At 68.1% G+C, this 22,022-nt stretch overlaps 2 protein-coding genes across 3 annotated transcripts; one reads left to right on the top strand and one right to left on the bottom strand.

Moving 5' to 3' along the window:
- The first annotated feature begins 221 nt into the window (after positions 1-221).
- PPP1R1A (protein phosphatase 1 regulatory inhibitor subunit 1A) lies at positions 222-6,821 on the top strand. The gene is made up of 7 exons (XM_049818694.1): positions 222-363; positions 3,712-3,772; positions 4,749-4,786; positions 4,887-4,950; positions 5,274-5,459; positions 5,603-5,697; positions 6,128-6,821. Exons 1-6 carry the CDS (start codon positions 283-285, stop codon positions 5,695-5,697), a joined length of 525 nt encoding a protein of 174 aa, XP_049674651.1. The 5' UTR covers positions 222-282; the 3' UTR covers positions 6,128-6,821.
- Positions 6,822-7,111: 290 nt separating this feature from the next.
- PDE1B (phosphodiesterase 1B) lies at positions 7,112-20,054 on the bottom strand. 2 transcript variants are annotated; one of them, XM_049818712.1, is made up of 16 exons: positions 19,891-20,054; positions 19,281-19,416; positions 12,836-12,949; positions 12,550-12,735; positions 11,961-12,027; positions 11,572-11,688; positions 11,326-11,466; positions 10,745-10,845; positions 10,088-10,213; positions 9,901-10,002; positions 9,689-9,809; positions 9,527-9,608; positions 9,291-9,417; positions 9,006-9,142; positions 8,685-8,798; positions 7,112-8,584 (listed from the first exon to the last, which is right to left on the bottom strand). In XM_049818712.1, the coding sequence occupies exons 2-15, from the start codon at positions 19,409-19,411 to the stop codon at positions 8,701-8,703; spliced, it is 1,650 nt and encodes a 549-aa protein (XP_049674669.1). In that variant the 5' UTR covers positions 19,412-19,416; positions 19,891-20,054; the 3' UTR covers positions 7,112-8,584; positions 8,685-8,700. The 2 variants fall into 2 exon arrangements, 1 of the variants encoding a protein (XP_049674669.1); XR_007508325.1 differs by lacking the exons at positions 7,112-8,584; positions 8,685-8,798; positions 9,527-9,608 and having other exon boundaries at positions 9,030-9,142.
- Between the last annotated feature and the right edge of the window lie 1,968 nt (positions 20,055-22,022).

The raw sequence follows: 22,022 nt of genomic DNA, 5'->3' as shown, positions 1-22,022 counted from the left end.
GTGCCCAGGGTCTGTCCGCGTGTCCGCACTTGCGTCCGTGTGTCCATCCCCGTTTCCCAGCGCATGGTCCCAGTGTCCATCCCCGTGTCCCTACGTCTCTCCCGGTGAGCTCCCACCGTCCGTCCGCGCGCGCCGCGGCGGGAACCGGGGACCGGGAGGGAACCGGGGAACCGGGGGCGGGGTCAGGACTGGGCGGGGCCGGGGCGGGGCCGGGGCGGGGCTGCCCGGGCAGGGCCGGGAGCCGCCGGGAGCCGCCGGGAGCCGCCGGAGCCGCCGCCCGCCATGGAACCCAACAGCCCCCGCAAGATCCAGTTCACGGTGCCGCTGCTGGAGCCTCACCTCGACCCGGAGGCGGCCGAGCAGGTGAGGGGGGGGGGGGGGGGGGGGGGGGGGAACCGGGCACCGGGGGGGGGGGGGGGGGACACGACACGACACCGGGGCTGCGCGGCTGGGGGGGAGCCGGGTGGTCCCGCCAGGGACCGGGCCGGGGGTGGGGGGTTGTACCGGGCGGTGTGGGAGGCTGCGGGCACGGGAAGGGCACGGACCGGGCCGGGGGGGGGGGGGGAAACGGGGACGGGGACAACCGAGCAGCCCCGGTGCGACCTCCCCGGTGTCGGGGCGGTGGGGGCACCCCTGGGTGAGGTGGGTGACACGGGGACGGCTGCGGCGTGGAAGGACGCGCCTGGGTGCTGTCAAGTGGGTGCAGCCCCCCCACACCGCCCCCGGTAACCGGGGTCACCCCCGGTACCACCACACCCCCCCCACACACCGCCCCCGCAGAGCAGCCCCCGCTGCACCCCAAGCACCTCCGTGGGCTCGGGGTGGCCGTGGGGACTCGGGTGGCCGTGGGGACCGGGGTGGCAGTGCCAGGGCCATGTGCTGGCTCAGCACGACGCCTCCTGGGCCATTCCGGGGAAGGGGGGGGGGGGGGGGGGGTGTAGGGTTACGGGGCCCCCCCCCCGGGGCCCTTCAGCCCTTGCTCAACCCCTGTTCCCACTGGAGGGGATCCCAGAATAGCAGCAGGAACGGGACGGCCCGGCCGGGGGACAGGGCACAAATGCCCACAGGCAGCCGGGGACACCCCCCCACCACCCCCAGGCAGCCTGACCCCCTCTCCTTGCCCACTTCACCCCACTCTGGCTGTGCCCCCCCCCAGCCCTGGGGGTTGCAGGAGTCAAGAGGGGTCTTGAAAGGACCACCCGGCCACACCACGGTCCCCATCATCACCAAGCGTGGGAAGCTCTGGGGGGGCTTGAGGATGCTGATGGTGGTAGGGGGGGTCCCAGTCGTCCCCCCACCAGGCTGGGGGTCCCCGGCAGGTGGGTGGCTCCCGGCCGAGGAGCCCCTGCGTGCCAGCGGCACGGAGGCGAGCGTGGGCCGCCTCCCCGGCGAGCATCTCACTGTCGCTAAATACGGCCACGCACCATCTGGGGCTGCCGCACGGCTCATTTGCAGCGCGGCCCCCCCAGGAGCGAGGGCGAGAGCCGGGGCGGGGGGCTGCTGGGTGGTGGGTGTGAGACCCCCAGCACCCGCCTCGGCTGCAGTGAGGAGTACGGGTGCCCGCGTCCCACCTCCCGTCACGGCCGGGTTATGGGGGGAGCTTGGGCATGTCCCTGCTCTGGGGAGTCCCCTGCCCGTCCCTGCCTCAGTTTCCCCTCCCAGGGGAGTTCAGCCACATCTTGGCGCCTGTCGGAACCCCAGTTCGGCAGCACTTGGTGGTGTGACAGGGCCCCGACAGCCAGCCTCGGGCGGTGGCAGCAGGTGACAATGCTGATGTCCCCTCCCTGCGTTTACAGCTCCCTTTTTTTGGGGTGTCCCTGCAGGGGAAGACCTGATGGGGGTTCCCCTCATCGGGGGCTCACACTGTTGGAGGGCTCGGCTGTGTCAGCCCCTTGCCAGGCTGTGGCACCGTGTCCCCGTGTCCTGCAGGGTTGTCCCCAAGCCTGTCCAGCCCCACCCTCCAAAAGGACCTTGTCCCCACAGACCTTCTGGAGTCCCCTGTGTCCCCACAGGTCCTGTGGCTCCTTGGCCCCCATCTCTGCCAAGAGCATCCATCTGCCCTGGCCCTCCTGGGTGTCACCCATGGGTGCCAGGCCTGGCCCAGGGCTTTGTCCTGCATCTCTGCCTGGGTCCCCAACTCCACCCTCAGCACAGCGTGTCCCCAAGGCTGGAGGGGACCATCCAGGGGTCTTTGCTCCGTCACGCTTAGAGATGAGCTGGGCCCATCCCATTTCCATCCCTGATCCCATTCTGGTCTCCAATCCCATTCCCATCCCAGCTCCGCCCTGGGATCAGCCCCCACCCCAGGCCTGGTGGGAGCAGCCCCCCAGCGATGCTGTGCCCGCCGCAGGCTGCCAGGGCCGGGCTCCTGCCGCTCTCGGCCGTGGCGCTTCTTAATCGATGGTGGAGATTGATCTAAAAATAGCGGCAGCGGGAGAGCGCGATGCCCTGGCCAAGCTGGGAAGGGAGGGAGGGAGGGAGGGAAGGACGGAGGGAGGACCGGAGCATCCCTCCCCAGGGCGTCGGGGCGGGAGCCGCCCGGATGCCTTGGTCCCCCACCCAGTCCGGAGCGGGAAGGGGAGCGCAGCTTGGGGTGCTCAGCTCTATCTGGGTGACCTTGAGTGGGTGGCACCGTTGTCCCCCACTCCATCCCCATGCCGGGGGGGCCACTCTGTGGGGCACAGCCCTGCCCCACACCTAGGGGAGACTTTGGAGGTGCTAGAGCAGCCCGGGGGTGGCTCTGGCTTCCCCGGGGTCCATCAGTAGGGGCTGCAGGGCCAGATCCAGCTCTGGAGGTTGCCCGACCCATCCCAGCCCCATCGCTGGGTGTCTGGGGGGGGGGGGGTGTTGGACCCCAGCCCCGGAGCGGGGGGCTCATCAGCAGGTCCCTGACGGGGAGAGGGCGATTCCTGGCAATTCCCGGCAATTCCCGGCTCCCTCTAATCTCCGTTTAAAATCCAGATCGCGGGTTTCTATGGCAACGGGGCCGACACGGAGAAGATGCTGCGGGGGGCCGGGGGTGGGCTGGGGCCGGGGGAGGTGGGGAGGGGGCTTCCTCTGCCCGCCCAGCCGCTCACCCGCCTCATTAGCATCTCATCAGCATTTCATTAGGCATTCCGCCTCATTAGGGAATCCTCGCTGGGAAATTCATTTTTCGGAGCAACTCAGTTAGTGGGTCAGCGGGGAAAGGGGGCGAGGGAGCACCTGCAGGGCACCGTGTCACCGCTGTCACCGCTGCCACTCCTGCCGCTGGACGTGGCCACGCCACGGCCACCGAATCCTCCAACGGGGCCACAAAATCCCCCTGAAGGCACTGAGCGGGGGACGTGGGGCGGGAGCAGCCTGGGATGCTCCAGATGACCTTGGCCAAGGACACTGTGCCCGCAAAGGAAGGGCAGGGCCCCGGCAGTGTCGCCACACCGATGTCCCCGCGCGCTTCCTGGGGCTGGGGTATAATTAGCTCCCGGCTGTCATTAGGGCCGGCCGGGAGATGGTGATTTAAAAGACACATGTGTCCGGCCACGGGAGCCGCTGGGCTCGGGGCCCTGGCCGGCATCCTCCATCCCCATGGGGCCACCACTGCCCCAGGGATGAGGACATTGGGGGGGCGGGGGGGTGTCTCGGTGCTGGTGGGGCTCCGGGTGGGCGCGATGGGGTGCAAGGTACAGCCGCGGGTCCCGACTCTTTTCCGTCCATCCGTCCGTCCCCCAGATCCGGAGGCGCCGACCAACTCCTGCCAACCTGGTCCTGAGCAGCGACCAGTCGTCCCCAGGTGGGTCCTTGCGCGTGTCACCCTGTCACCCCGGGCTGCAGCCCACCCAGGGGTCCTCAGGGACCCCCATATGTGATGCTCAGGGACCCCCATACATGATGCTCAGGGACCCCCATATATGACGCTGAGGTCCACAGCACACTGGTTGCAGCGGGACTCATCCTGCACCCTGCCACAACAGCACCCTGTGCCCTGTGTCCCCCACCCTGGCACTGTCCCTGTGTGTCACCCAGCCCGGCTCAGCCCCTGCCCTCCCTGCTCCAGGGCTGCGTTTCCAGGATCCGGCCCCGGGTCTCCCTCAGCCCATCCATCTCTGGGAGAAGCAGCTGCCCGTGACACCGTGCCAGGGACACTGGGGACAACGGCACGGGGCCACCCCTGCTGGCACGGGGAGCTGGGGACACCAGCTGTGACATTTAAGAGCTTCTCGGTCACTGGCCCAACCAGGCATGTGGCCTTTGGGGACAGGGTCTGACCCGGCTGGCAGCTGTGTCACGGCCTCCCTGCCCCCCCCCCCCCCCCCCCAGCTGGGGGTGGTATTATCTGTCCCCTGCTTTGGGGACACCCCGGTGGCTGGGAGACTCTGTCCCCAAGTGCCACCTCCAAACCCTGCACCCACTCGGGGCAGCAGGCTCCGGCTGCGGATAAACCAGCACCATGGGGTTGAGCATCATCCCGGGGAGGGGTCAGGATGCTACCGGGGGGGCTGCCAGCCTGGTGGGGACAGGGACACAGCAGGGGATGAGATGCTGGTTCCTGTGGCAATGTGGGGGGCACGGTGATGCTGGGGGGTGGAGGGGGGAGCGGGACTGTCCCAATGGCACCCACAGCCACGCTGAGCACCCATGGGTGATGGACAGACCCAGTGGGGCCGGGTTGACGTTGGGAGTGCAGGATGGAGCCCAGCACCCTGCTCCTGCCGCTGACCTCTGGTCCTTCTGCCCCCCCCCCACATCCCCCTGGCTGTCCCCCCCAGAGATTGATGAGGACCGACTGCCCAACCCCCTGCTGAAGGTAGGTGCTGCTGCCATGGTGGGGGGCTCTGGGGAAGCCCCCAGCCCCTTGGGGTACCCCCAGGGTGCCCCCCACTCACGCACCTCCCCTTCCCTCGCAGTCGGGTCTGGCCATGTCACCCAGGCAGAGGAAGAAGGTTTCCCGCACCACCCCGACCATGAAAGGTATTTTGGGAATGAGGGGGGGGGGGGGGCGACAGGGGGTGACGGTTCCCATTCCCCCCCCCCTCCCGGTGACGAGCGGGTGGGATGCCACCACCTTTGCGCTGGCCTTGGACCTGCTCAGCCGTGCCCAGGTCAGCAACGTGGCTGTGCCCGTGGGCACACGGGGTCCAGCCGTGGCAAATGCCACCAGAGGGGACAGGAGGCCACCAAACTTGCCGGGCTACATCTCCCCGGTGTCACCGGGAGCGTGGGGATGGTCACCACGTCGTCATCCCCCCCCCACCACCACCACCACCACCCCAGCACCGCTCCCTGCCTGGCAGAGCTGCAGATGATGGTGGAGCATCACCTGTGCAAGCAGGCGCAGGGTGAGGAGGAAGAGGAGGCAGCCGCCGCCGGCCAGGAGCGTGGCCCTGGCCACTGCCACCACAGTGACACCGAGCACAGCCACAGTCCCGGTGGCACCTGCCCACTGGCCACGCACGAGGGTGGCCCCGGTCCCGGCGAGCGTGAGTACCTCTCCTTCCCAACCCCAGGAACCTGCACGCACCTGGAATTGGGGGGAATTTGGGGGTACTGGGATGGTTTGTGGGGTGCAGTGGAGGTGGGGGGGGGGGGGCTGAGCTCACTCCCTGCCCCACGGCATCCGCAGGGACCCACGGAGATGAGCGGCAAAGCCTGGCTGAGGAGGGCACCCATATAGCACCGAAGGAGGCCAGTGGCAAGGGTGCTGCCAGCAGCCAGTAGGTACGTACTGGGGCACTGGGGGGGTAACTGGGATGCTGTACTGGGGTACTGGGACACTCTGCTGGGGCACTGGGGGGCTTACTGGGACAGTGGGGGTGTACAGAGACACTCTGCTGGAGCACCGGGGAGGTACTGGGACACCGTACGGGGGTACTGGGACATTGTACTGGGGCACTGGGGGGGTACTGGGGGCACTGGGGGGGTACAGGGATACTCTGCTGGGACACTGCGGGGGATACTGGGCACTGGGGAAGGTACTGGGACACTATGGAGGTATCCTGGGCAGCGTGCCAGGGAAGGGGACAGTGACACGGGGCGAGGGTGGCACCAGGGACGTGGCTCTGGCATTGCTGGGGATGGGGCAGGGATGGGGGGGGGGTCTTCGACCGCGGGGTCCCCGTCCCCCAGCGTGGCTCCCCTCTGTCCCCAGGTGCCAGCGGCGGCAGGAACGAGGCCACGGCCGGGCCGAAGGAGCCAAACGCTGCATTATTTTTTTTATCTGATCGTTTTCTAAGATTTCGACGGCTGCTTTGGGGCTTCCAGAGGATTTTGGGTTTTTTTGGTTTTTTTTTTTTTTTTTTACTGCCTCGGGCAGGTCCCCCCTGGGGGGGGCTCTGGGGACTCTGGCAAGCCGGGCTGCCCACCCTGTCCCCTCACCCTTCCCAGGTCCCCAGGGCAGGTGACGCTGGGGACACCGAGCAGCACCCCTGCAGCACGGCTCGTGCCACCCCCCCCTCACTGCCAGCCCCGGGGTGTCCCCAGGGCCCCCCCCCCCAGCCACCCCACTGTCACCACCACCACCACCCCCCCCAGGCTGGGGGACGTGTGGCCCCGCTGCTCCCAGGCACCCGGGGCGCTGCACCCTTCCCATGCACACGCGTGTGTGCATGCACACGCTGATAGGTGTGCACCCTTGCACACGTGTGGAGGGGGGGGTGCACATGCATGCACCTGCGGGGGAAACCCGGGCGTTTGGACGCACACACGTGTGCACATACAGACACGGGGGGGGGGCAAGCCCGCACACTTTGCACATGTGATTTGCATGCACGCCCATGTGCGTACACACAGAGCACGCGTGCACACGCCTGGGCGGGCGCGGGGACCCCCCGCTTCAGCCGGTATTAAAGGGATCCCTTCTCCCCGCCGCCTCCTCCTTGCCTTTGCGCCGGGGGGGGGGGGGCATGGGACCCCCCCCCTTTGGGTGCTGGGGGGCAGCACCCGCCTCCAGGCTTCAGCTCCCCCCCTCCAGGGGTCCAAGCCAGCTGTGCCACCCCCTCTGTCCCCCTCCCAGCCGTCCCCAGGCACCGGCCACTGTCCCCCCCCAAGGAGGGCATCCTGGCCCCCCCATCACCCACCCCCCCAGCACTGGGATCAAGCGAGGTCCCCCGGGGTGAGGGTGCAGGAGCCGGGCTGGTGGTGGTGTACGGTTTATTAATTGCTCGTTAGCGGCAACACTTGGTTTCACATGCGTGTGTGGGTGGGCGCGAGGTGTAGCTCTGCCAGCGGTGACCGAGTGGGGACACGACGCGTTACCGCAGGGTAGAAAAGTACAAACACAGACGGGCCGTGCCACGGCGGCTGGGCGATGGACACGGCAGGGCAGGGCGGCCGGAGCTGGGATGCCGGAGCAGGAGGATGCCAGAGCTGGAAGATGCTCGAGGCACGCCGGAGCCAGGGATGCCGGAGGATGCGTGAGGCACACCAGAGCCAAGATGCCGGAGGATGCTTGAGGCACACCAGAGCCAAGATGCCGGAGGATGCGTGAGGCACACCAGAACCAAGATGCCGGAGGATGCTCGAGGCACACTGGAGCCAGGGATGCCAGAGGATGCTCGAGGCACGCCGGGAGCTGGGATGCCAGAGGATGCTCAAGGCACACCAGAGCCGAAGTGCTGGAGGATGCTCGAGGCACACCGGGAGCTGGGATGCCAGAGGATGCTCAAGGCACAGCGGAGCTGGGATGCCGGAGGCACAACAAAGCCGGAGCAAGCAGGGGAGGGATACTGGGGGGCATGCTGGAACTGAAGGATGCTGGAGACACGCTGGAGCCAGCGCTGCTGGAAGCACACCGGAGCCAGAAGGTGCTAGAGGCACCCTGGAGCTGGGGGATGCCGGAGCCAGGGGCTGGCCCAATTCTGCCCTCCTGCTGTGCCCCAGGCCCAGCTCCCACCGATACTCCGGCCCCACACATGCTGCCCCATCACCGCCTCACTGGCCCCCCCCCCAGCCCCCAGCTCCCAGCCTTGCCCATGCCGAGTAGGGCAGGACCCCAAGGGGAACCTCTGAGGTGCCGTTGCGGCTAGTGGACCTGGGGACAGGACCTACAGGGACATGTCCCCAGCCCAGGTGACAAAATGACACATATCCCAGGATAGGGATGCTTGGGACAGGTGGGGGGCAGGGCACAGGGGGACATTAAGGGCCACCCATCACGGTGTCACCGGACAGCCCCAGCAGGCACAGAGGGGACTGTGGTGCTCTCAGGGTGACAGCGTGTCTGACAAGGCTTCTCCATCTCTCGGTCCCCTGCTAGCCCCAGGGCCACCACCTCCCCCAGCTCCCCAGTGGGGCAAAAAGAAGCTTTTTTAAAAAGCCATAAGGACGAAACCCGGTGGGGGGAGGCACCGGGCAGCCGCTGGCGTGGCAGTGAGAGGAGCGGCGTCACCGTCACCCGTGGCCCAAGGCCACGCGGCTCGGTGGCCGATTTGGCACAGGCACCCGGAGCTGGCCGGGCTGGGGGGCTGCCGGCCCCAGGGATGCTCCTGGCGTGGAGGTTGGCACTGATCCTTCTGCGGCCCCGGGCGGCTCCTTCCCTGCAAATGGTGCTGAACTCGATGGCGTCGAAGACTTTGGGCGAGACGGCATCACTCGGCTGGATGAGGACCTGCTGTCGGGAGGGACGGTCACGGCAATGCCACCAATCCGCCCCACACACACACACCTTCTACAGTTTGCTCCCCCCCCCAGGCCTCCCCCATGCCCACCTCGCTCCTCCCGGTGCTATTCCACGTCCCCGTTCTGCCTGTGCCGGCTGGGGGCTGCGGGCGACTGCTCCTCGCAGGGCGACAGCTCCTCGATGGACGCCTGGTTGGTGATGCCTGCAGCAGGACATGGGGCTGGGGGGATCTCTCCAACCACCCCCGGGGGCTGCAACCCCCCCCCGACTCATCTCCCTACCCAGGGTGGTCACCCAGCCTGTGCTTGGGCCACCTCCCTACCCAGGGATGCTCGGCACAGACCTGGTCCCACGTATCCCCGGGATGGTCCCCATCCCCTCCCCAATGGCCGCGGTGGCCGTCACCTACCGCTGGCCGCCCGCTCCTTCCACTTCTGCTTGTTCTCCTGGATGTACTTGGTCCAGGTGGAGCGGAAGCCAGCCAGGTCGGCTTTGATATCCCCCAGCTCCAGGTTCTCGTCCAGGGACGGCTGCCGCCACTGCGAGCTGCAGGGATGGGGACAGCTGAGAGCAAGGCAGAGCCACCACTGCCACCACCCAGGTCCCAAAATAAGTGGCTGTCCCCCACCCCCAAGCTGAACCCCACCACCTCCCCGTGGGGAAGGGGAAACTGAGGCAGGATGGCACGGCTGACCTGGCCTGCTGGCCGGCCACCGGATTGCCCTTGGCTTTGGTGCCGTCCTCGGCGACGGGCAGCACCATCTTCTCAGCCACATCGGTCAGCACGGAGAAGGTGGGCTCCACGATGAAGTCGATGAAGCCTGCGGTGGGGAAGGGACACGGAGTCAAGGAGGACACCCCACCCTGCCCACGGCGAGGCTGGTGGCTGGGGACAGGGTGGGGACCGAGACCACCACCACCACCACTCACCGATCTGGGACTGGGCCACCAGCGTGGAGGTGCGGTCGCAGAGGGGCGAGAAGGGCAGCCCCAGCTCAGCCTCCTTGTCCCCCTGGCAAGGCAAGGGAGACATGTCCCCAAGGGGTGGTCCCCACGTCCCACCGCCCATCCTGGGGGATGCGGGCGCCCTACCTGCCTGAAGAACTCCTCCATCAGGGCTTTGGTCCAGCGGCTGTGCACCGACCACTGCTTGGTGGGGTGGCTGATGTCGGCCGCGTGCAGCAGCAGCGACAGCACCTTGGACTTATCGATCCTGGGGAGGGGACCCCGGTGCTGAGGTTTGTCCCCAAAACCTCTGGGACACCACACACACACACACAACCCAGGTGGGCACCTGCACTCACCTCTCCAGCTGCTGCAGGGACGTCTTCATGGACTTCACCTGCTGGAAGTGGCAGGACATGTCGGTGGCCAGGACCATCTCGATCACCAGTGCCCGCAGCTCCCTGCACCCCGGGGAAGGGGGAAAATGCTGTCAGGGTCCCGTGTCCCGGCTGGGGACAGTCCCGGGGACAGGGACGGGGACCTTACACAAACTCATCCTTGGTGAGGTTGACAAAGATGTTCATCTCATCATCCTGCATCATGCGGAAGACGGCACTGATGTGGTGGTTCTCCAGCACTGAACGGTCGTTGTAGAGGATGGCGCAGTCCGACCTGGGGACACAGGGGACGGTGGGACCCCAGCACGGTGGCGGGCGGGCTGACACCCGCTCCGGGCAGAGGGATGTCCCCAGGGTGCCAGCACAGCTGTATCCCAGCTGTATCAGTGGCCCAGGGTGTCCCCAGGGTGCCAGCACTGCTGTATCCCAGCTGTATCAGTGGCCCAGGGTGTCCCCAGGGTGCCAGCACAGCTGTATCCTGGCCGTATCGCTGGCATCGAGTGTCCCCAAGGTGCCAGCACATCTGTATTCCAGCTGTATCAATAGCCCCAGGTGTCCTCAGGGTGCCAGCACATCTGTATCCCAGCCATCTAGGTGACCCCGGGTGTCCCCAGGGTGCTATTCAGTCCTTTTCATGCCCCACCGTGTCCCAAGTGTCCCCACAACAGGTCCCCAGCCCTGCCTGCTCATGCTGTGCCATGCCACCCACGCCGTGCCACCCATGCTGTGCCATGCCATGCCACCCACGCCGTGCCACCCGTGCCGTGCCGTGCCATGCCACCCGTGCCGTGCCACCCGCCCTCACTTGGTCTGGATGTGGAAGCTGTTGGTGGTGCCCGTGTGCTCGTAGTCGTGGATGGCGGCAGCGAAGATGATGGCCAGGACCTCGATCTCCGTCAGGTAGTGCTGGGGGGACGCGGGCATCAGGGGGATGGGGATGGGGACCGGCTGCTCCAGTGCCACCCCGCGAGGGGCACGGGGCCGAATCGTTGTGGGGTCCTCCGTGTGCATGTGTGTTTGCACAACTGCACGTGACTACACGCGTGCACGGCCACGCACACCTGTCTGGGACACGTGTGGGACATGCCACGAGCGTGTGCATGTGCCTGTGACAAGCATGACAGCCGTGCGGGGATGACAGGACACACGCGTGTGCCAGGTGTTACCCCACGTGTGCCCACCCATCCCACCCAAGCCGGGGGTCACCCTGTTCCCTCCCTTAACCCCGGTGACATTTCCATGGTGACAGCACTGTCACTAGGTGGCACCTTCTCCGTGGCAACAAGCATCGCCTGGACCAGCACCCAGCACCAGCCACTAGCCCAGGGCCCAGCCACGGCTCTGGACCCCCGTGGGACCCCCGTGCGTCCCCCCACGCCCCCGTACCAGCATGCCGGTGCGGAGGAGGAAGCAGTGGACGGTCTGGGTGACGTCGGCAGCATGGACCTGGTTGTGGTAAGGGTTCCGGTACTTCCCGTAGCCGGTCTCCAGCGCATCCAGCAGCGTCGTCAGGAAGACGGTGGGGATCTGCGGTAAGGGCACACGTGCTCGCGGATGCACTTACGCGTGCAAAGCCGCCGGAACATCCCAGGCACCCGGCCCCGGGGAGGGGGGGCACGGGCATGGGCGCACCTTGAAGCGGCTGTTGAGGTTGTGTCGGGTGAAGAGCTCGAAGACGATGGTCCTCAGGGAGTGATCGTCCGTCACCCGGTTCAGCGCAAAGACATCGAAACACCACAGGTCGAGGCTCTGGGGGCAGATGGGGGCATTACCCCAGCAGCGGGGCAAGCGCAATGCCCAGTGACACCCAGTGATGCCCAGTGAAACCCAGCAATGCCAGGCAATGCCCCACGGCGCCGGGTGCCATCTCCCCTGGGCAACCCGGGCCATATCCTGCAAAGCCAGTGATGTGGATGGGGCAGCCGTGCCCAGGCACTGCCAGGCCAGGGCAATGTGCCAGTGGGGCGGCATCCCCGTGGGGTTTTGGGGTGCCCCCACCACCACCACTACCCCCCCGGTACCTTCAGGCAGTTCAGGACGGAGGTGGAGTAGCTGGGCCCCACGGCCGTGTACGTCCGGCGAAACATCCTGCAAGGGGGGGTAAGTCAGAGCTCATGTGGGTGCTGGGGGACAGAGACCCACCTGGGTGCTCAGGGACAGACCTTGGGTGCCAGGGGACAAACCCTGGGGGCAGGAGACAGACTTGGGTGCTCAGGGACTCAGCTGGGTTCTGGGGACAAACCTGGCTGCTGAGGGCAGTCCAGGTGCTTGGGGACCCACCTGGGTGCCGGGGGACAGACCCTGGTATGTGGGGACCCAGATGGGTACTCAAGGAGCCACCTGGGTGTTGGGGACAGTCCCTGGGTGCTGGGGGATCCACCTGGGCACTGGGGACATCCCAGCTGCTTAAGGACCACCTGGGTGCTGAGGACAGCCCCTGGGTGCTCGGAGAACCCACCTGGGTGCTTGAGGACCCACCTGGGTGCCGGGCACAGCCCCTGGCTGCCATGGGACAGCTGGGGACCGCACTCCCACCCCCCATCTCCATCCCAGCCATGCCCCCCCTCAACCTCCCCATCCACCCTGGGGGGTGTGCCACCCAGCACCCACCTCTCCACGAAGATGCCAGCCTGGACGGCGTGAACGATGCTGCGAAATTTGGGTTTCTCCTCTGCCCGTCGACCCTTGGCCCGCGCCTGCTGGGTGAAGGTGGCCGCCAACCAGTCCCGCACCTCCGAGGGCACCGCCGCGTCCGAGCCCATCTCCCGCAGCTCATCCTCTGTGTCCAGCATCTGCCTACGGGATGGCAACGGGGGGGGGTGGCATCAGGGTGGGCATCATCCCCTCCCCCCCCCCCCCCGTGTCCCCCTGTCACCCCACGGCCCCTTGCCCGCACCTCGTCTCGTCAATGTAGACAGCCTCCAGCAGCGAGGCGGCGTACTCCAAATTCCTCTTCAGCTCCTCCACGTTCACTTCACCCGTCTCCAGCTGCTTCACCATGTAACGCAGCCTGCGGGCAGCCGGGCAGCCCGTTACCGGCCCCCCCCGGGGATGGGGGTGGCACCGGTGGGCAGCCGCAGGGGTCCCCAGCTGCCCTGCAGGTGCATGTGCCCACGCACACGCCCTGACACACGTGGGCAGCACCTATAGGTATGTGTGCACGTGTCCCGTGTCGGTGCGGGGTGGTGGGCACCTGCCCAGGAGACCCCCCAAAACGATGGTGGCAGCAAGGGGAGGGTTGAGGTGGGAGCGCGGCCATGGCACAGCTGGGGGAGGATGTGGGGGACACCCAGAGCACCCAGCACCCTGTGTCCAAAAAGTGTCCTGCACCCCATACCCAGCATCCTGCACCCGGTACCCAGAGCTCATCCTGCACCCAGAGCTCATCCTGCACCCGGTACCCTGCACCCAGAGCTCAGTCTGCACCAAAAACCTTTCAGCCTGCACCCACACAGCACCCAGAGCTCATCCTGCACGCAGCAGCCGGAGCTCAGCATCCAGCACCTCGAGCTTCTCCTGCACCCAGCACCCAGAGATCAGCACCCATGGCTCATCCTGCACTCAGCATCTGGAGCTCAGCACCCAGCTCTGGGGAGGGGGCACCCCCCACCCCCCCCGTGGGAACTGGGCAGGGGCAAGGGTGCAGGCAGGGGTGCAGGCAGGGGGTGACAGGTTTCCCTCCCCACACTGGAGAAGCCCAAAAGGCCACAGGGCTCCCCCCAGCACCCCGAGCTCGGGGGTCACCCTGTCCCCAGCCCAGAGGGTGGCTGTCCCCACCACGTCACCCACCCTGGAGCCCTGGGTGACACCGGGCACAAAGTCCTCACCAGTCCACTGGGTCAGTGGGGCCACGGTGGCAGCGGGGACATCCATGGGGACAGGGACAAACCCAGAAAGGGGAGGGGGGGGGGGGGTCACAGCCTGGGGTGGGGAGGACTCCTTGGTGGGGTGGCTTTGCACCCTGGGGACCCACAGTGGGGTCAGGGTGCTCAGCACCCCCCAGGCCCTGCCGTGCCTCAGTTTCCCTCCCCCAGAAGCCTCCCCCACGTTGAGTGCCAAGGAGCCAGCGGTCCCCAGGGACTCACCGCAGGATGGGACCCCGCAGGTGGGCCCTGCGCAGGGTCACCAGTTCTGCCATGGGGGGGGGGACAGCAGCAGCACCCACGGGTGCCCCAGCAGCATGGGGACAGGAGCCCAGTGTGGCCGCCTTTCCCCTGCCAGCTTCCAACACCTGCATGGGACATGGGGATGGGGGGGACATGGGGACATGGCAGCATCCCAGCGCAGGGCCCTGGGGTGGCACGGGGACAAACCCTGGCAGAGAGACCACCCAGATCTGTGCACACAGCAAACGTGCACACGTATGTGCACGCACACGTACATGCCTGAATGCACACATACAACGCGTGTGTGCACACAGGCGTGCACACGTGCGCACGCGCGCTTGCCCAACAATGCACACATATGGTGCACACAAGCACACATATGCACACTTGGCACAGCCACACGCGCACCGCATGTGCCCACACCTGCAAATACCCACCCACAGTACACACACGCGTGCACACACGCGTGCACACCAGCACACGGGTGCACACCTTTCCGCCAATGCGGACGCGTGCACGCAGCACACACGTGCGCACGGGGGTACGCTCCTTTCCCCAGCCCCCCCCCAACCCTGGGGCAAGCCCTCCCCGTCTGACACACGCCTGAACACGCATGTGCCCGCAGCCGGCCAGCCCCCGGCCATCTGTCTGTGTGTCCGTGTGTCTGTCGTGGCGCGGGGGGAGCGGAGGCGGTGGCGGGGAGGGGAGGGGGAATCCCATCTGGCCGCTCGGGGAAAGCATCGCCCCCGCAGCCATGTCTCCCGCTGCAGCCGCCTTGCTCGCACACCGGCTGGCACGGCTGGCACAGCCCCCCCAGGGCTCTGCCAGCTCCCCCCCAGGCTGGATCGAGGGATGGGGGGGGGGGGGACAGGGCAGCTGCTGGCCCCTCTGGGATGCGGGTCCCTGTCCCGGTCGGGCTCAGCCCTCCAGCCACCCTGTCCCCTCGCAGAGGCCTCGCTGTTACTGCTACCCAGCACCCAACAGGTCCCTATTGGTATCTACTGGGTACCCATCACTGCCTACCTGGCACCCAGCAGGTCTCCATCACTGCCACCAGCACCCAACAGGTCCCCATTGGTACCCGCTGGTCCCCATTGCTGCCAAACAACACCCACTGGGTCTCCATCAGGACCTACTGGTCCCCATCACTGCCCACCTGGCACCCAACAGGTCCCCATCACCACCACCAGCACCCACTGGGTCTCCATCGGTACCCACTGGTTCCCATCACTGCCCACCTGGCCCGCGCTGAGTCCCCACCACCTCGGTGCACAGTCCCCAAGGCTGGTGGCATCTGTCCCCGCTGCCAGCAGTTTCCCGTGATGCTGCCAGCCCAGCCCGCAGCTCGGGGGGCACCTCGGGGTGACCCAGAAACCTGGCTGTGGGGAGGGGGACAGCACACAGTGACAGTCCCATGGGACGGGGACACGTGGCCGTGGGGCAGAGGCCAGCCCCCGCCTGCACAGCTCCCACAGCCGGCCCCAAGATGTGTCATCCCTGTCACCGTCACTCCGTGTCCCCACGGTGGGGACGTCACCCCCGTCACAGCCCTGAGTGAAAACCTCGGGGGGAGCAACACGATGGTGGCTTCCAGACGGCTGCTCCGGCAGCCCTGTGCCTCGTTAGGGCTAATGAGATCTGGCAGCGGCGCGAGGGACCTGCCAGGCGAGACCCCACAGACCTGTGCACGCTTGTGCAAGGCTGTGCGAGGTCACACGTGCTCGTGCAAGGCTGTGCGAGGTCACACGCGCTCGTCCAACACCGTGCGGGGCTGTGCACGGCCACGCAGGTGGCACGTGGCCGTGCACGTCCCCGCCAGCCAGCCCCCAGCCACGCTGTCCCCACCAGCCCGGTCCCTTGGGGAAACTGAGGCACAGCACGAGCAGGGACTGAGGCGCAGGGGGATGGGGGTCACGGGAATGGTCCCAACCGGGGCCACGGGGTCCCCACCACGCTGGCTCCTCGGGGACGAGCCCCAAACCCCGCAGGTCACCAGCCGAGAGGAGACGCCGTGTCCCCTGTCCCCCAGCGTTGGGGACAGCCACCCGCAGCTCCAAATCCCACAGGAAGGACGTGACCAGCAGTGACACAGGAGATGCCGGCACTCGTCCCCAACACAGGGGACAGTCCCCAGGAGGGGACAGTGCCGTGACTCCGGCCGGCCCAGGAGGAACAGGCACCAGCGCTGGGACCGCAGGGGCCAGCGGGGCCGTGGGACCGCGTGGGGACAGCGTTCCTGGTCATGGGGGGGACAAGGGGACCCCGCCACCACTCCGGTGGGAGGATGAAGCCACCAGGTCCCCACGGCTGGGTGACACGGGTGCTGGCAGCGGGGAGGGTGAGGAGAGCTGGCGAGCGCTGGCATCCGCCTCGGCTCCCGCAGGATTTCCTGCGGGCTGATGATTCCAATTTGTTTTAATTAGCAGCCGCCGCCCCGTGCCAGGGGAGCCGCACCGCAGCCGGGCTTACACCCCAAAAGTATCCCCAGGTCACTCACAGGGTCACCCTCTGTGTCCCACGGCCCCCGCACTCCTCCCCACCCCTCTCAGCACCTAACGACCTCCCAAGCCTCGTTAGCATCGCCCCGGCCTGGCTGCACAGCGGGCAGCAACTCGTGCACACGCGTGTGCGCGTGGGCAGGCGTCGGAAGCCCCCGTGAGCTGGCACACGTGTGCGGGCAAGCGAGCAAATAGATGCACAAGCCCACCCGCGTGTGCACATCTGCACGCGTGTGCGGGTCCGCACGCGTGTGCAAGCGCACGCGTGAGTTCGCGGGTGCCCGTGCACGACGGCAAACCAGAGGGCAGGCGAGCAAGCGCGGATCCGTGCAAGCGTGCGAGGGCACGCGCGCGGCCGGTGCACACCCCACGCCTCGCCCCGGCGTGACGATCAGACCCAGCTCGGCGGGTGGGGGCCATCGCGTCCCCTTGGCCAAGGTGACGACGGTGACAGCTGCCAGCGAACCAGCGAGCGAGGGGGGCCGGGGGGCGGCCAGACGTCACGTTCAAAGCCAGCGCGAAGCTCTCGAGCCCGGCGGGCTGCGGGGGAATGTGACCTTGGGAAAGGTGGCTGTCACCTTCCCGCACCCGGCCACCCATCCCTGGCGACACCCGCCCTCAGGGACACCTATCCCTGGGGTCACTCAACCTCTGGGGACCCCGGCATCGCTCGCCCATCACAGACAGTTGCTGGGACCCCCGAGCAGAGCCCGGGGACGAGGGACGGCCACCAGCCGGCAGCGGGAGCAGGGGTCTCGCTGCGTCACACTGCCGGGCGGGTGATGCCGGCGCCCACGGTCCCCACGGGCTGCCTGTCACCACCCACGGCCCCCCACTGCTGCCAGCCCTCTCGTGCCCCCCCCGCCACCGCCGTGTCCCAGGCCTGCTGCAGGGATGACGGTGCCTTGCAGAACCGCTGGCATCCCGCGGTCCCCCGGAGTGGTACCAGTGTCCCCAGGGCCACCCTGTGCCCAAGGAGGGCTGCAGGGTCAGCCTCAGGGTTCAGTCAGCACTGGGGACCCCCCCAGGACTGACACTGCAACCCCACGTGCACCCGTGGGTGCTGTTACCCCTCCATGTCTCTCCCCTGGGGTCCCCATCCCAGCTGATCCCCACCCTGGGGACCTGCCATGGGTCCCCAACACTCCGCGGGGCCGGGATCCTGCACCCTGGGGACACCCCACTGCTCCCCCCACCCCAGTCACCCTGGCTGGGAGCTGGGGACCATCCCCAAGCTGGGGTCCCCACTGCCACCTCGGTGTTGGCAGGGGGTGGAGGAACCCGGGGGGGGGGGGGCACAGGCACGATGCAGGCAGGGACCCCCAGCCCCTCGCACGCCCCCGCAGCGGGGGCGGCCGCCAGCAATTTCGGGGAGGGGGAGACAGGCGGGGGGAGCAGGAGCGCAGCGCAGCCCACGCGCTCGCACATCTGCACGTGCACACGCTCCCCAGCGCACGCTCAGGTGCGCTCCGGCGCACGGGTGTGCACACGCGCTCCCGTGCACGCTCGCCCGCTCCCGCGTGCGCACACGTGCAGGCGCCCCTGCTCCCACCCGCACACACCTTTGCACACGCGTGTGCACGCTCCCACCGAGCGCTCGCACGGCCACAGCAATGTGCGCAGCCTGTTGCACGCTCGGGCTTGCACACGCACCCTGAGAGCTCTGGCACCAACGTTTCACGCCCCGGCTGAGTCCTGCCCCGGTCTTGGGCTCACGTGAAACACGCTCAGCAGCTCGGCTTGCCAGCAAGCGTGCAACACGGGCACCCGGCCCCCGGCCTTGTCCCTGTTCTCCCCCCCGGCACACTGGCACCGTGCACACCCCTGCCAGCGTGCACCCGTGCACAAGCGCACCTTCGCCGGTCGCCACGTGCGGGTCGGCCTCGCGCACGTGTGTGCACGCGGCCGTGCGCACCCCTTGCACGCCCACGCCTGTGCCCACCACACGAGGACCCGCGCGAGCGCACGTGCCGCAGGTTCGCGAGGGGGCACACGCACACGTGAGCCCACGCGTGAGCACAACTGCACACGGGTGAGGGGGTGGCACCCCTGGGGCCACCGAGAGCTCCCCGGTGGGGGGCGGGGGGGGGGGGGGCTACAGGGTGGCACCCTGAGGTGTTGGAGGGTGTCACCCCTATCCTGGGGCCTGCAGGCACCCTGGCACCCACTTTGCTGCCCCAGATTTGGGGGCACCCCAGCCTTCTGCCCACCCCACGGTGCCACCCAGGGCGAGGGGTGTCGGGGGCTGCATTGGGGGGCCCCCACCCAGCACCCCCAGAGGTGCCTCATCAGACCCACCCAGGCCTTATGGGTGCCCCCAGCCCGAGGGGGTCCCGCTGCCCCCACCCCAAAGGGCTGCAATGGGTGCAGGGGGGTCACGAGGGTGACTGGAGGGTCTTACATGGCAGGGGGGTGGCGCATGAATGGGATGTGGGTCACTGGGGGGGGTCCCAGGGGCAAAGGGCTCCTGGGTGCAGCTGAAGGTCCCAGGAGGTCCTGCCTGGAGAGGGGGGGACGCGGGGTGGGGGGCACCGGGGGGCTCTTAGAGGAGGTGTCGGGGGTTTGGTGGGGCTGTGCTGCTTGGGTGGGCTCGGGGGTCCTGGTTTGGGGGTTCCCAATTTGGGGGTTCCCAGTTTGGGGGTCCCAGTTTGGGGTTGAGGGGTCCCAGTTTGGAGGTGGGGGGTCCAGGTTTTGGGGTTGTTTGGGGTTTTTTTTGGGGGGGGGGGGTGTCACTCACAGCGCCCGGAGCTTGACCCAGATCTTCTTGCTGGGCACCGACTTGATCTCCAACGGGGACGGGCAGCCACCGGCCGGGTCCAGCGCTTCACGTTCGGGCTCCAGCCCCGGGAGGCTCCGCGGCGGCTCCATGGCCCCTGCGGCGGCGGGGACGTACCCTCAGTCCTTCGACCGGTCCCGGGGCCCGGCTGGCAGCGGCCGAGAAGCCGCCGGTCTCATCCCGCAGCCCCGGCAGCGGCCTCGCTCCCCGCCCGGTACCCGGCGGCTGCGCAGGCAGCACCGGCCCGGGCGGCGGAGCTAAGATGGCATCCCGGGTACCGGGGGTGGGAGCGGCGGGATGGGGAGCACGGCGGGTGGGGAGAACCGGGGATGGGGAGAACCGGGGATGGGGAGAACCGGGGATGGGGAAGCAGCGGGGATGGGGAGAACGGGGGATGGGGAGAACCGGGGATGGGGAGAACCGGGGATGGGGAAGCTAGCACCGGGGATGAGGAGAAGGGATAAGGGGAGAACCGGGATGGGGAGAAGCAATAAGGGGAGCACCGGGGATGGGGAGAACCGGCGTAGCGGCGCGGTGGGAGGGGGGGACCGGGGATGCTGCGCGCTCCTACCCGGGGATGCTCGGCCGGGAAGCGCCGGTTCTACCGTGCTCCGGTGCTGCCTGTACCGCCGGTGCAGTCGGTTACCGCCGTAGCCCGGTCCTCCCGCTGCTGCCGGTTCTGCCTCCGCCGACCGGGGCTCGCCGCAACTTTCCCCGAGCCGGCACCGGCGGGAGGGCGGGGAGGGGCGGGGGGGGGGGGGGGAGCCGGGGGCGGGGGCCGGGAACCGGGGCCGCCCAGCCCCGCCGCCCCGCTCAGCCCCGGCGCTCGGGGGGGCGGATGGCCCGGGACCCCCACGGGGAGATGTTGGGGAGGGAAAGATGCCCCGGGACCCCCCCCCCCCCACGGGGAGGGAGGTGTCCAGGACCCCCATGAGGGCTGTGGGAGAGGAAGGTCCCCCAGGACCCCTATGGGGTTATAGGGGTGGTACCCCAGGACCCCTAGGGGGGGTCCCCCAGGACCCCTATGGGGCTGTAGGGGTTGTACCCCAGGTGCCCCTATGAGGACCCCAGGATCCCTATGGGGGGGTACCCCAGGACCTCAGGTGCCCCAGGATCCCTGTGGAGTTATAGGGGCCAGATGCCCCGGGACCCCCATGGGGTTCTGGGGGTCTCTCACTGGGTTTGGCAGCCCGGGAGGGGGCCAGAGGCCCTGGCTCCGTGCCCCCCCATGGAGGGGCCGTGGCCTCCCACATGCCACACAGGGGGTCTGCTCCGAGCAGTGGGCTGGGGTGGGGGGGACCGTGACCCCCACCTCCCCCAGGCCCCCTGCTCCCTGCCGAGACCTGCCCCGTTCGTCACACGTCACCGAGGCCGGTGACACGCACACCAGGGACCATCCCCTCCCACTGACCACGGGGCAGCGGCAGCCCCCCGACTTATTGTAGGACCTACCCAAACCCGGGGGGCTGCTGGGCCTCTCGCCTATTAGGGCATCGCCCCCCTGCGCTAGGGGGTGAGGGGGGGTTTGGGAGCAGCCTGAGCTCGAGGGGACCCCATCCTTGCGCCAAGGCCCCCCTGCACCCCCTGCCCCACACACAGCTTGTCCCCCCCCCCGTCCCCGTGTCCCCCCCCGCCATCTGTGTCCCACTGGGAAACCTCAGGGTGCAGGGGCTGATGCTGAGGGCTCAGGGGGCTCCGGGCACACACAGGGGGGGATATCAGGGTGCCAGAGCCCCAGGTGGGTCCCAGTGAGCTGGGGGGGCACAGCAGCACCCACGCTGCCTCCCGCGGCACGCGCCGAGCTGCAGCCCCCGGGGAATATTAATAAGCCCTTATGTAATGCCGTAGGTGTGTGCAGCACCCACCACCATGGCACCGGGGGACCAGGTGGGCCTCCCCCCTCCAGGGTGCCATCCCCAAGCCCCCACCTTGGCCCACTGTCCCCAGTGGCTCAGAGGTCCCTGCCTGCCAGGCCATGTCACCTCCTGGCCTTCAACAGCTAGCACCCATGGGTGCTGCCCAGGGATGCATCCGTTTAGCCTCTAAAAAGGGGGCTGTACCCCCTCCCATGGGGGTTCCCCACTTCAGTGGGGTGCCCTGTGGGTGCAGGGGGGGCACCCATGGGACACCCATCTACATGCTGGGGTCAGCAGAGTGGGCTGCCAGCCCCAGCACATGGCGTGGGAGCTCCCATACCCCGCTGGGGACATTTTGGGGTCCTCAAACTTTTGAGAGGCTCAAAGCCAGCTTAGGGGCAGCGCCTTGAACAAAGGGGGGCACCCCATGGCGCGGAGAAGCCCGAGGCGGGGGGCACGGGGGGCGGCGGGCGCGGGAGAGGCCGTGGGCAGAGATGCGCGTGAGACAAAGCCGTGCTGCCGGCGGGGAGCCTCGGTAGCTCGTTACCACTTAATATCGTGATTGATGAGCGCGAAAATAGACTTTTGCAGCAATCTGGAATAATCAGCAGGTTCTGGGCGTTAATTCGGGGGAGTTCAGCCCCTCGGGAGCACAGCCGGAGGGGGGCAGCGGGGGAGTCCAGCCCGCTCCGGAGCAATTTTTCCCCCCCGGATGAATTAATAAAGCAATTAGTGCCGGATGAAGCGGCCGCATGCTTGTGCTCGACCGTGCCATCGCGGCTGCAGTTCGGTTTGGCTGCCGGGGCCCGCACGCTCGGCCTCCCCCCAGCCCTGGTACCACCAGGTC

This window comes from Accipiter gentilis, chromosome 16 (assembly GCF_929443795.1).
Source record: "Accipiter gentilis chromosome 16, bAccGen1.1, whole genome shotgun sequence".
NCBI lineage: Eukaryota > Metazoa > Chordata > Aves > Accipitriformes > Accipitridae > Astur > Astur gentilis.
Note: the sequence above shows the minus strand (reverse complement) of the source record. Positions and strands in the feature narration are given on the sequence as shown.

What these genes read in the sequence shown, in the direction of transcription:
- PDE1B (XM_049818712.1), bottom strand. Translation starts at nt 19,411, where the DNA reads ATGGAGCCGCCGCGGAGCCTCCCGGGGCTGGAGCCCGAACGTGAAGCG. An exon ending in CCGTCCTGAACTGCCTGAAG is followed by an intron (nt 11,689 to 11,960) that starts GTACCGGGGGGG and finishes ATCTGCCCCCAG; the next exon opens with AGCCTCGACCTGTGGTGTTT. An exon ending in AGCTTCCACATCCAGACCAA is followed by an intron (nt 10,214 to 10,744) that starts GTGAGGGCGGGT and finishes CTGTGTCCCCAG; the next exon opens with GTCGGACTGCGCCATCCTCT.
- PPP1R1A (XM_049818694.1), top strand. Translation starts at nt 283, where the DNA reads ATGGAACCCAACAGCCCCCGCAAGATCCAGTTCACGGTGCCGCTGCTG. An exon ending in TGCCCAACCCCCTGCTGAAG is followed by an intron (nt 4,787 to 4,886) that starts GTAGGTGCTGCT and finishes CTTCCCTCGCAG; the next exon opens with TCGGGTCTGGCCATGTCACC. An exon ending in CACCACCCCGACCATGAAAG is followed by an intron (nt 4,951 to 5,273) that starts GTATTTTGGGAA and finishes CCTGCCTGGCAG; the next exon opens with AGCTGCAGATGATGGTGGAG.